The 11,852-nt window shown below is 43.4% G+C and overlaps 1 protein-coding gene across 1 annotated transcript; it reads left to right on the forward strand.

The window, feature by feature from the left end:
- The first annotated feature begins 192 nt into the window (after positions 1-192).
- cbx6a (chromobox homolog 6a) lies at positions 193-3,774 on the forward strand. The gene is made up of 5 exons (XM_033975453.2): positions 193-455; positions 957-1,000; positions 1,743-1,808; positions 1,986-2,052; positions 2,142-3,774. Exons 1-5 carry the CDS (start codon positions 387-389, stop codon positions 3,027-3,029), a joined length of 1,134 nt encoding a protein of 377 aa, XP_033831344.1. The 5' UTR covers positions 193-386; the 3' UTR covers positions 3,030-3,774.
- The last annotated feature ends 8,078 nt before the right edge of the window (positions 3,775-11,852 follow it).

The following is an 11,852-nucleotide window of genomic DNA, read 5'->3' on the forward strand; positions in this document are numbered from 1 at the left end:
ACTTACATCTCACAAGAGTCCGTTTTGCGTAATGTAAGACCTTTAACTGAGGTTGTAACCGGGGTCATCAGTGACCATGAAGCAAAGGTAGTGGATCATCTGCTTTGGGCTCCACTATCCACCACCATCACTTTGGCTTTCCAGTGATCACCTGATCTTCTCTCCAGAGAAGCCTTCGGTTACCAGGGAGACACGTGACCAGCGGGTTCGTGTGGCGCGCTGTCCTGTCCTGCATAGCCGTGTTGCACAGCGGACTCCTGTGCGCACGGGTGCATGCGTGTGGATTGATGCTCTCTCTGCACTCCGATACAGTGTTCTCGTGTGCTGGCTCTAAACTTCAACTACACAAAGCTACAATAGACATACGCCTAGTTGTGAGATGAAAGATGGAGCTCTCAGCGGCGGGGGATCGTATTTTCGCCGCTGAAGCAATTCTCAAGCGGCGCGTCCGTAAGGTGAGCTCCGGAGCGGGGCATTGTTCCAAGGTTAGATCTGGAGATACCTGTGCCCGGGGCTGATGCTGATACGTGTCATTAGTTTTAAGAGGAGCTCATTCAGGGGCTCTGGCCTAGGTCTGCTCGGCTAGCTGCAGTTAGCTACAGGCTAGAGACAGGGTAATAAAATAGGCACAAAGACGGGCTGTGCAGCGCTGTCCACCTAGAGGCCCGCGACAGATCGCTTCGTCCGCTGTGAAACTAAAATAAGACACATTTTCATTAACGTTATGGTAGCTATGGTAGCTGCATGATAGAATATGCAGAAATTACTTGTGCAGCATTGTAAGGAAGTGTGCCGGGCAAATGGCAGTGTGCATGGGGACCCTGGTTTACAGTGTTGACTATGTGCCGCCGGTGTAAGAATAATATTTGACTTTTTGATGAAAAGTCTGTTAAGGTCATTATATAAAGAGCCCAGTGCAATGGTAACAGGTGGTAACAGTTCTGTTTTGTCCATAGGGAAGACTGGAATACCTGGTCAAATGGAAGGGCTGGGCAATGAAGTAAGTGGTGACTTTGACTTTGTTACTGCACTAGGGTGACCAGAACTCACAATTAAAAACTGGGACACACCTGGGTTAGGGTGTCATCTGGTCATTTTCAAGCACAATTTTCTGTATCAAATTGGTCAAAATGTATTTCTTGTTTAAAACTGGGATTAATCAATGGTTTTGGATAAATCTACTGGGAAATGGAACACAGGGCTCAAAACTAGGACTGCCCCAGGTAAAACTGGCACTGTCTCATGTAAATAGGGATATGATCACCCTATACTTCACAAATAATAGATTACTGACTTCCTTTATGTAATAATAATACATTTCCTGTTAATATTTAAACAGTATTTCTTAACGCCTGTAATGATCACTTGTGGCTTATCTTTTATCTTTAACAAATTTTGACGTACGATATATCGCTACAGAGAAATATTCAATTAATAGTAATATTGAAACTACTTTAGTTTAATTAAAATGCATGAGCTGCAATGAATAAATAGCAGAATTAACTAATATCGCAATAGAAATTACAGCTCAGGTCTTGCGTTAACATAAAAATGGCAGAAATCTCCCCATTATTGCAAAGAAATTGTGCGCACAATAAATATTGAGCCCCGATATATATTGTCACAGCTTTCATGTATTGAACGATAAGTAGATATAGTTTTTATCGTGACAGGCCAACTTATCTTAATAGTCCATGTTGCATAAACAGTATGTGAAGTGACTCTGCTGTGCTTGTGTACAGACACAGCACGTGGGAGCCAGAGGAGAACATCCTGGACGACAGACTCATCCTGGGCTTTGAGCAGAAGTATGTCACATCACAGTCTGCTCTGTACTCCTGTATGGCTGTAGCTGCAGCAGGGACACACATGTTTTATTTTACCATCAAGCAATTCTCATTGACCTATTACTGATGTAATGGCACATGTATGCATACTGTGTACAAATCACCCACCCTCTGTCTCTGTCCTGTGCCGCTTCTTAGGGAACGTGAGCGGGATATGAATGGACCCAAGAAACGTGGTCCAAAACCCAAGAATGTTGTTTTGAAGGTAATTATTGTTTCTTTGTAGCAATATATAAATGCTGTTATTAGTCAATGGAGGTAAATATGTTGAACTGACTTAGTTTATGTCGTTAGACTCGTGCTCCAAGAGGAGAGGCCAGTGGGTGCTCTACCCCTCCCACTGCACCCTCTGGGCCCACACCCTCTCCTAAACTGCACTCCCTGGCTGCCACTCACAAGCTGAAGAAGGACATCCACCGTTGCCACCGCATGTCTCGCCGCCCACTGCCTTCCATGTCTCCAGCCCTGTCCTCCGCCGGGGGGGTACGCTCACGCCCTCATGTGTCCCCCTTTTCTGAGACTGTTCGCATCCTCAACCGCAGAGTCAAGCCCCGTGAGGTCAAGAGGGGCCGCATTATTCTCAACCTGAAGGTCATCGATAAGGCCGGCCGTGGGGGTGGGGCTGCAGGCTCCAGGGGCCTCTCCACTGGACGCCACAACATCCCATCCCGCAACCGCATCATCAAGAAGGGAGACGCTCCCTACAAGCCTTTCCAGTCGCCCTTTAAAATGCTCGGATTCCCAATGTATGGGAAGCCTTTTGGGCTGCAGTGTGGAGGTTCTTTCCCATCTGAGCCAGGGCCCTTCTCCTACTCCACCATACCGAGCCAGGCCACACCAAGTCAGTCCATACCGAGCCAGGCTACACTGAGCCAGGATGCTCCCAGCCAGGCTCTTTTACAAAGAGGCTCTGAGAAGCAGGTTTTCCCAGCACAGTGCTCTGAGGACCAGGCAGAGGATGTTACCTTGTCAGCAGGACTTGTCCCAGCCAAGGGATCAGAGCAGGGGAGTGAGGGCCCACCCAAGGGTGCTTCTAGATGGCACCCTCAATTGGCTCCAAGCTGCAAAGACGTAGTAGTAACAGATGTGACCACTAACTTAGTCACAGTTACCATTAAAGAGTTCCCCTCCCCCTCCGACAGTCCCGACAGCAGCGCTGACACACCCCAGCCCAAGCAATAGAACTGAAGGATCACTCCAAATGTCCACATCATGAAGTCCTTTAACTTAATGTTATTGTTGTGTCTGGACTCAGATAGAATAAAGCAACAACATAAAGTCAGACGTAAACTTAAAATATGCCTTAAGGCTGCACAATGTGATGAAAATATCTATTTTTTCCTAAATAATAATTCATATTATCACCAGGACAACCATGTCTCAGAGGCTTAACTATGGTCTATTTGACAACATGAGTCTGGAGATGACTTGGTTCACTAATGTTAGGACATTAGCTTTAGAGAATGCCCCTTGGCAGAAACCACATTTGGCCATTTCAAATCTGAGTACAATTGTGGGAAGGTTATCCATATCAAAACCATTAAAATAATGTTGGTGAAGTAGTAATAAATGCCACTGTAATGCATATGTTTGGTGCCTGGATATTTGTGTTTTGAACTGAATGGGTACTGTCATGTTATGTCTGTGCTGTTGAACACAGCCTGTATCGTCATTAAGAATGTTTTTGGCCACAGCAACTCAACAAGATAGACTGATGCACTGACATTTCAATAATGAATTTGTTTTTGAAGACTTTTTATATATTTTGAAGCTCCTCTGTGATCTGAATGTGCAGCTGAGTGTGCTCACTTAACTGTTTACAGAAATGTTTTAGCTGATATGAATTCCCAATATCTCGGCTTGACATTGATACAGGCTAAAGGTGTAGAATGGTGGTTCTCAAGACTTTTCACAAGAAGCACTCCAAGGAAAAAGAATATCTGATTTATTTTTCCAAGTGCCAAACAGATTTAAACCAGGTCTGTAACAGATTATTCCAGCAAAAACAGTAGTTATAACCAAGTACAAACCCAAAGAAGGACAAAAATGTGGGTGCAATGGCACACTGTACCCAATTCTTACTAAACATGAAAAATAGGACTAGTTCATTTTAAACGCTGTGGTTGGTTCAAAGTTATTACTCACTTACCTTATGCATTTTGAACATCCTAATTATTCACCATAATGAGTTTATAAGTGCTTTTTACAACGCTAAGAGACCAGTACATACTGGACTTATTTTGACCTCAAGAGCTGCTTATACAATATATCTGTACTAGGGCAAGACACATTTTGCTCAAATACACTGAGTAAAATCAAGTCCAGGGTCTTTAAGCAAACAATAGAGCTTATTTACCACAGTTTGAGAAACACAGCTATAGATTTATATTATTACAATGTCCACATCATTACATCAGATCTGTTGTAAATGGTTACTAATACCTGCCACATTGAGGCACCAGTGAGCTAAAGAATTAAGGTCAAGCCTGGATTGGTTATTCATTATTGTTATATGAATTATGAATATGCATCAGATGATAAAGTGTGTATTGTACAAACTGCAGTGCTTTATGTGTGCTTCATGTGGCTTTCATTTTAAAGCTCTTAAGAAATACATGAAACCAAAATGTCTCGTATTTGATTTTCAAATTAAATAAAAAAGATGAAAATGTGTTTTTGTAATGGCAATGCTCAGTACCACGCAGAAAGGGGCTGGGGGGTCAGGATGTAAGTGAAATGTCAGCATTTACAGCACTGAAGGGCCCCTGTTTATTTGACTATAGTCAACTAATTCTAAATCCAAAGATAGGGCAGGGAATTGTGCGTAAATATCTGATCTCTTACAAAATTACAAAAATACAAAAGAGTTGAGAATGTATTTTGTGTCAGATTATATTTATGGAAATGTTTTGCTGGTGGCACATGGCACATGAGTGTTTTTTGTTGTTGTTGTGTTTTTGTTTTTTGTCTCCTGAAGTAGGCTACTGTCTTTGTTAAGCCACAGTGTCCAAATCATTTCTTTCAATTATAGATTTAAAAAAAAAAGTTTGTCTGAGACTAGGTGAATAACCCATCACTCATTACATTAAAGAGGGGGTATTTTACTTCTATGGGGTATTAACTGCTAACATAACATATTTAGACAATTTTGTTGTTTTGAAAATGCTGTATTCGCTTAAACAACGTATTAACATATTTTATAAGTTTCAGTTATAAAAGTGTCCTCCCTCCCTTTACTCCGATTGCTAGGTCACTCTCCCTTCAGAGTACTTTCAAAACACACTAACCACACATCTCTAATGAAACAACTGCACATTGCATCAGGTTTGTGAAGTTAAGTTGCTGTGTACAGTTTTGTATCATGCTTTTATATATTTATAGATATTGTCATGTGGAAGCCTCCTCCTTGAATCGCCATCTTAATGAGGTGGAGTGGTTTGAGCACCCGAATGATCCTGGGAGCTATGTTGTCAGAGGCTTCATGCCTCTAGTAGGGTCACCCATGGCAAACAGGTCCTGGGGGACGGGTCAGACCAAGAGCGGTTCAAATGCCTTTCATGATGAGAAGAGAAGCAAGCCATGTGTTGGAGTTCACCCTTCTTCAGCCTTCTTGGAGTCATTGGAGGGGTAATAGACAGTGCACCAACCTCAGACTCTACTACTTCTACTGAGGGACTTCAGTGCCCACGTGGGTGTTATCGGGAAGAATGGCCACCCTGATCTGAACCCGAGTGGCGTTTTGTTAGTGGACTTCTGTGCTAGTCGCAGTTTGTCCATAACGAGCACCATGTTCACAAGAGTGTCCATCAGTGCATGTGGCACCAGAACACCCTAGGTCGGTGGTCAATGATTAACTTTGTTGTCGTGTCATCTGATCTCCCCCTGCGTGTCATGGACACTTGGGTGAAGAGAGGGGCAGAGCTGTCAACTGATCACAACCTGGTGGTGAGTTGTATCTGCTAGTAGAGGAGGAAGCTGGACAGACTTGGTAGGCCCAAGTGCACTGTGAGGGTCTGTTGGGAATGTCTGGCGGAGCTCTCTGTAAGTGGCTTTCAACTCACACCTCCAGTGAAGCTTCTCCAGGATCCTGGGGGAGGCTGGCTTGTCGATGCGGATGCTCGTAGCTGTCATCATAAGGCCTGCAATGCTTGTCGTGGCAGCAACCCCCGAACTCGGTGGTGGACACCTGACGTAAGGGATGTCGTCAGGGTGAAGAAGGAGTCTTATCAAGCCTTTTGTGCTTGAGGGACTCCTGAGGCAGCTGACGAGTACCGGCCAGCCAAGTGTGCCACAGGTCGGGTGGTCATAGAGGCAAAAAATTGGGGTTGGCAGGAGTTCAGGGAGGTCATGGAGGAGGACTATCGGACAGCCTCAAAGAGATTCTGACAAACAATCTGGTGCCTCAGGAGGGGGAAGCAGTGCTTCACCAATATTGTTTACAGTGTGGTTGTAGAGCTGTTGACCACGACTGGGAATGTCGTAGGACAGTGGAAGGAATACTTTGACATGGTTGTGGTTTTTGTCCCAGTCGTAGAACACTGGACCAACTCTACACTCTCCATCGGTCCTCGAGGGTTCATGGGAGTTTGCTCAACCAGTCCACATATGTTTTTGTGGATCAGGAGAAGGCCTTTGACTGTGTTCTTGTCCATGCTACCTCCACATGGTGTCCTTTGGGGGTGCTCTGAGAGTATGGGTTCCGGGGCCCTGCTAAGGGCTGTCTGGTCCCTGTATGACAGGAGCAGGAGCTGTGTTCGCATTGCCGAGAGTAAGTCAGACCTGTTCCCAGTGCATATTGGACTCCGGCAGGGCTTCCCTTTGTCACCGGTTCTTTTCATTGTATTTATCGAAGAATTTCTATGCACAGTCAGAGGCTGGAGGGCATCCAGTTCAGGAACCATAGAATCTCATCTCTGCTGTTTGCAGATGATGTTGTCCTGATGGCTTCAGGACTTGCAGCAGGCACTGGGGCGGGGATGAGAGATGAGATGAGGGATGAGAGACCATGGTTCTCGACTGGAAAAAGGTTGTTTGCCTTCTCCTTGCCTCAAGTGGAGGAGTTCAAGTATCTCAGGGTCTTGTTCATGAGTGAGGGAAAGATAGAGCATGAGATTGACAGGTGGATCGGTGCAGTGTCCACTGTGATGCTGTTGTGGTAAAGAGGGAGCTGAGTCGAAAGGCAAAGCTCTTGATTTATCGGTCAATCTACGTTCCTACCCTCACTTATGGTCATGAGCTTTGGGTAATGACCTAAAGGACAATATCTTGGATACAAGTGGCCGAAATGGGTTTCCTCCGCAAGGTGGCTAGGTTAGGGTTAGGAGATTGGTCATACGGGAGGTCCTCGGAGTAGAGCCGCTGCTGGTGCGGACCGGTTGAATTTGGGGAAGAAGGGGGACTGTCCAGTGGGGCAACAACGGTCCGGGCAAAGGGCGGACGACACAACGAGGTCCCTGGACAGAAAGCTTTGTCCAGCGGAGCTGTGAGGGTCCCACCAAGGGGGCAGAGGACACAAGGAGGTCCCTGGACGGAGAACAGTGTCCAGCAGAGCTGCATCAGTCCAGGCGAGGGGCAGATGACACGAGGAGGTCCCTGGATGGAAAACGGTGTCCAGCGGAGCTACAACGGTCCAGGCGAGGGGCAGATGACACGAGGAGGTCCCTGGACAGAAAACGGTGTCCAGCAGAGCTACAACGGTCCAGGCAAGGGGCAGATGACACATAGGGAGTGGACCGGTTGGGACAGGACAGCAAGCGGGGAACAGGCCCGTGAATCGGAGACAGACAGGTAAGCAGGGTTGGCAGATCGTGTAGTCTGATGAATTGTCCGTGGTGGGGGAATGCCGGGTGGAGCGAGGAATTCGGTCCCAAGTCTGCTTGGTCCATTGTGGCGAGATCGTTCTGTCGTAACGGTGGGTGTAGCGGACCAAAGAATGCAGACTCGGGGCAGATTTAAAGTGTTTATTGTACAGATTGAGACAAAATACAAAACTGAGGGTTGATCTGATGGTGAGCAGGAAGCCAGGTGCGGGCCAGGATCCAGGAGCATGGAGTGCAGGGAAAAACCAAGACAGTACCAGGGCTGAGAAGCAGGGTAGAAGCAGGGTCGGAGCAGGGTCGGAGCAGGGTCAAAGCAGGGTCGAAGCGGGGCTGAAGGCACACATAGGATCCGGCACCAAACACAGATAATCCAGTACGGAACAGGGTGAAGCAACACAGAGCAACGCAGGCACGACAGGGACACAGGAACACAGGGAACGACAGGAATGAAGGGACGACGGCACAGAACAGGGAGAAGAACGCAGACGATCTCGCCCTAAGTGTCTGGCCCCAGCTCCTCTTATGCTCTATGCTCTTATCCTCTATGCAGGTGGAGGTAATTGCGCTGATGAGCTGCAGGTGCGTGCAGGAGGAGCCAGGAGCTCAGCCCAGCTCCGGCAGGTGAGGGAAGGAAGGAGCAGGACAGGAGGTAAAACGTGGAGCGGACGGTGCGGATCATGACAATGACAAAATGTATTAGCCTACAAGTTTTTACATCATGTAATGTTTTCATATATAAATATGACATTTTATGTGTAAAAATGGCAAAAATTGATCATATTTGAGACATTTAAAACATTGATACAGCCAGGTTTCCATTCCTTGCTTCTCTTATTAGAGACAAAAAAAAAATAAAAAATTACAGAGGGGATTTTGGATGTCTTATAAAATATTGAAGAAAATGAAGAAAATTCGCCTAAAAAATTCTAACTTCATCTCCTTTTTTGTGTGTTTTGTATCTAAAATTAGATATCACAATCTTTCTACATACGTTTGGTCAAAATTTTGAGACTGTAAAGTTTGGTGTGTCGGCACTACTTTAAGGGATCATTTTTATATCCTTATGAAATAAAAGTCTAAAAAAGTTTAAATTTATGTAAGCATAGTGATTATATGAAATATTAAAATGTATTTTGATGCACCAAAATTGGAGACCAAACTGACCAATAAACACTTTTTTTTTTTTTTTTTTTTTTTTTTGAGCTTTGCTTGTAGTGCCCCCACCCCCCTAGACCTAACCTGCCCTATGGACTTTAAAGTGCTAATGATAAGTTGGTCAATTCATTTTACTAAAACATGGTTAAGATGATTATATTTAAGATTATATTAAAGATGTAAAACTTTTTTTTGTTTTTTCCCCAATTTGGCAATCAGCGTTTTAGAACATTTTACTGCCTATAATTATCAACAGATTTTTCAACTTTTCTTTGCAAATTGCTTCTTGATTGGTTTTACAGCTATCATTTATATTTATAACAGGATTATTATCCCCCCAAATTAAGTCAAAATTTGAGAATCATAAAAACCTGTCACATGCAAATTTTAATAAAAAATTAGTTCAACGTTGTTGTCTGATGGTATATGCACTTTATTGTCTTTGAATTTCACACATGACAAAACTGGTGGCAGACAGTCACAGTGTAAACAGTGTCCAGGCCACTTCAGTGCGTTTTACCTCCTCAAGTCTCCCAATGTCATTTAAAAGTGTTAAAGCAAGACAGGGTCCAATCTGCTGTGTTCAGTTACCTTTACCATTATCTATTTCTATTGATAATATATGACAAGATCACTTTATAGGGCCCATGTTACACAAAATGCAATGCTGTTACCTCCCCAAAACATACCTGGAGTTGTGTTTTGTTTCATTCGCACATGTTTGAAGAATCTTGCATTTATATGCCGTCTGCATCTCCAAACCTCAAAATGCTCTTTTCCACCTTGTGATGTCATAATTTAAATTTCACAGCTATTTCAGCCAATTTAACTGATTTACTCTACAATACACTATATGTACCATACACTATACTGTACTGCATAACCATAAGTTGTTGCCTTTTTAAAAAAAAATCATTTTACCTTTTGTTCAGTTGCGATTGAAAGTCTACAATATCTTCTGATGACCCGAGGAGTGAAGAAGTCTCAAAACAATAGCTGTAAAGGTTTGGCAATTCCAGGGCTGCAAATCAAATGAATCTAGTGAAGGCACATGGAGATAAAAAATATAGTGGAGTGTTTTCTGTATTCACTGAAACGCGTGAATGAAACAAAACATAGCTCGAGTTATATTTTGGTGAGGATACAGCATTAGAACATAAATAACAAAATGCCTGTAATACAGGCCTTTAAGAATGCTCTGCTTAGACTAAACCCGCGTATAGTTTGGCCTAAGACAGTTTATCCATGGGGTATACATGGTTTTGAGGACTCTTTTCCATCCATATGATGTAATATTTTGCTTTATGATGGCAATTTGTTTTGACACCCCATGGATACTCTGAATAATTAATATTTTTGGAACGCATTTCTGGAGGACAACCAGATAACTGCCATCTCAGATGTTAAAGATTTTTTTTTTCTTGTAATTTGGCAAGATATAAACCAATGAATGATCAAAGTTTTAAAATATGTTGAAAATGACAGGAAGTAGAGAAGAATTCTAAAACATACACATATAACATGATGATGACATTACTCTAGGGAGACTCAGAATTCCATCCAAAAGTTACAGGAAGAAACACTTTTTAGTAACTCTGAAACATTTTTCCAACCACGACTTTTTCACATTTTTTATTGGTCAAATGCTAGAATGTCAGGTCGGGAGGGATGGTCTGCTGTGATTGGTCAGCTGTGTTTACGTCTGCCTACAGTTGTACCTGCACATGCTGCTCTCATTTGGCTTCAGTAGCTCTGGGACCCTACGACTCACAACAAATATCAAACATATCTGATATCCCTGTGAACACACGATCAGCTGTTATATGTTCATCGTGAGCAGGTAATCGCAGCTAACCTCTGGACACTGCACTGCATGAATTTTTGTGTGGCTAAAGTCTGTGTCAAAATCATCCTGAAAATTGAGTGTAAAGCCAATCAAGGCTAGCAGTTACAGGGGAAAATTTGGAGCCAAGCTCCATATTTGGAATGCCGACCACGAGCCAATCAGTAACAAGACTGTTGAAGGTAATGTCATTCCCATCCGCACCGCTGGTTTACCAGGAAGCAGGCACTTAGCAACTCTGTCAATTAAACCTGTTGCTAACACTAGCGGGAGCAACCTCATTGGTCTGTTATTAATGTCCATATCCTGATTTACGAACAAAATGGCAAAATAAAAACACCAGGATCATGTAGAGTGGGTTAATATGAATATTTTAAGACCAAAATGATAAGTCTGACAGCAGCATTTACAGAGAGAGAGGGGTGAGTTTTTCAGCAGTAAATGAATTGGAGCCAGAGACAAAGGAACCAGAAGCACAGCCATGTTCACTTCCTATGTGGAATGTAGCAGTTAGCAGGCTAGCTTTGTCCATTTATATATACAGTCTATGCTCCGGACCCAACTATTTATCGCTAACATTTTGAGCCAGTCTGCTACATGGTTGCTACATGATAACCGTAATGGAATTCCCTAGCGTGATGTCATCATTTCCTATAAGAATAAAATTTGTTTTTCAACCTCTAATAGGTACTTTAAATTGAAACAGATGTGCGACCAGATAATTTTGTATCCAGTTCTTAGGAATGAGGAGATGTCCAAACTGCAGTGTACAGCTGGTTTAGAAGTCCTATATTACACAAAACTCACTCGTGTGACCTTTAAACCATGTTAGAATATTGTTACCTCATCACAAACACAGCTGAAGGTGTGTTTTGTCTCATTCACACAAATTTGAGTATTGAATAGAATTATTATAGGCTGTCTACATCCCCAAAGCTGAGTGGTGAAGTGGTAGTGTTCAAGTAAACAGCTCCTTTTACCTTTAGTTTAGTAGAAACTGTCAATTCCTGGGCTGAAATCATCCATATGATTCCAGTGAAGGTGTGTGGAGTTTAAAAACACAGTGGAGCACTTCCTGTATTACCACATGATGACAGCACAAGGTGGAACAAAATGTTTTCCATTTCAGCCTAAATATGCAGGGTTTGTTTGTTAAACATGTGTGAATGAAACAAACCAAAACTCCAG

The sequence above is a fragment of the Periophthalmus magnuspinnatus genome, chromosome 1 (assembly GCF_009829125.3).
Source record: "Periophthalmus magnuspinnatus isolate fPerMag1 chromosome 1, fPerMag1.2.pri, whole genome shotgun sequence".
In the NCBI taxonomy this organism is placed as follows: domain Eukaryota; kingdom Metazoa; phylum Chordata; class Actinopteri; order Gobiiformes; family Gobiidae; genus Periophthalmus; species Periophthalmus magnuspinnatus.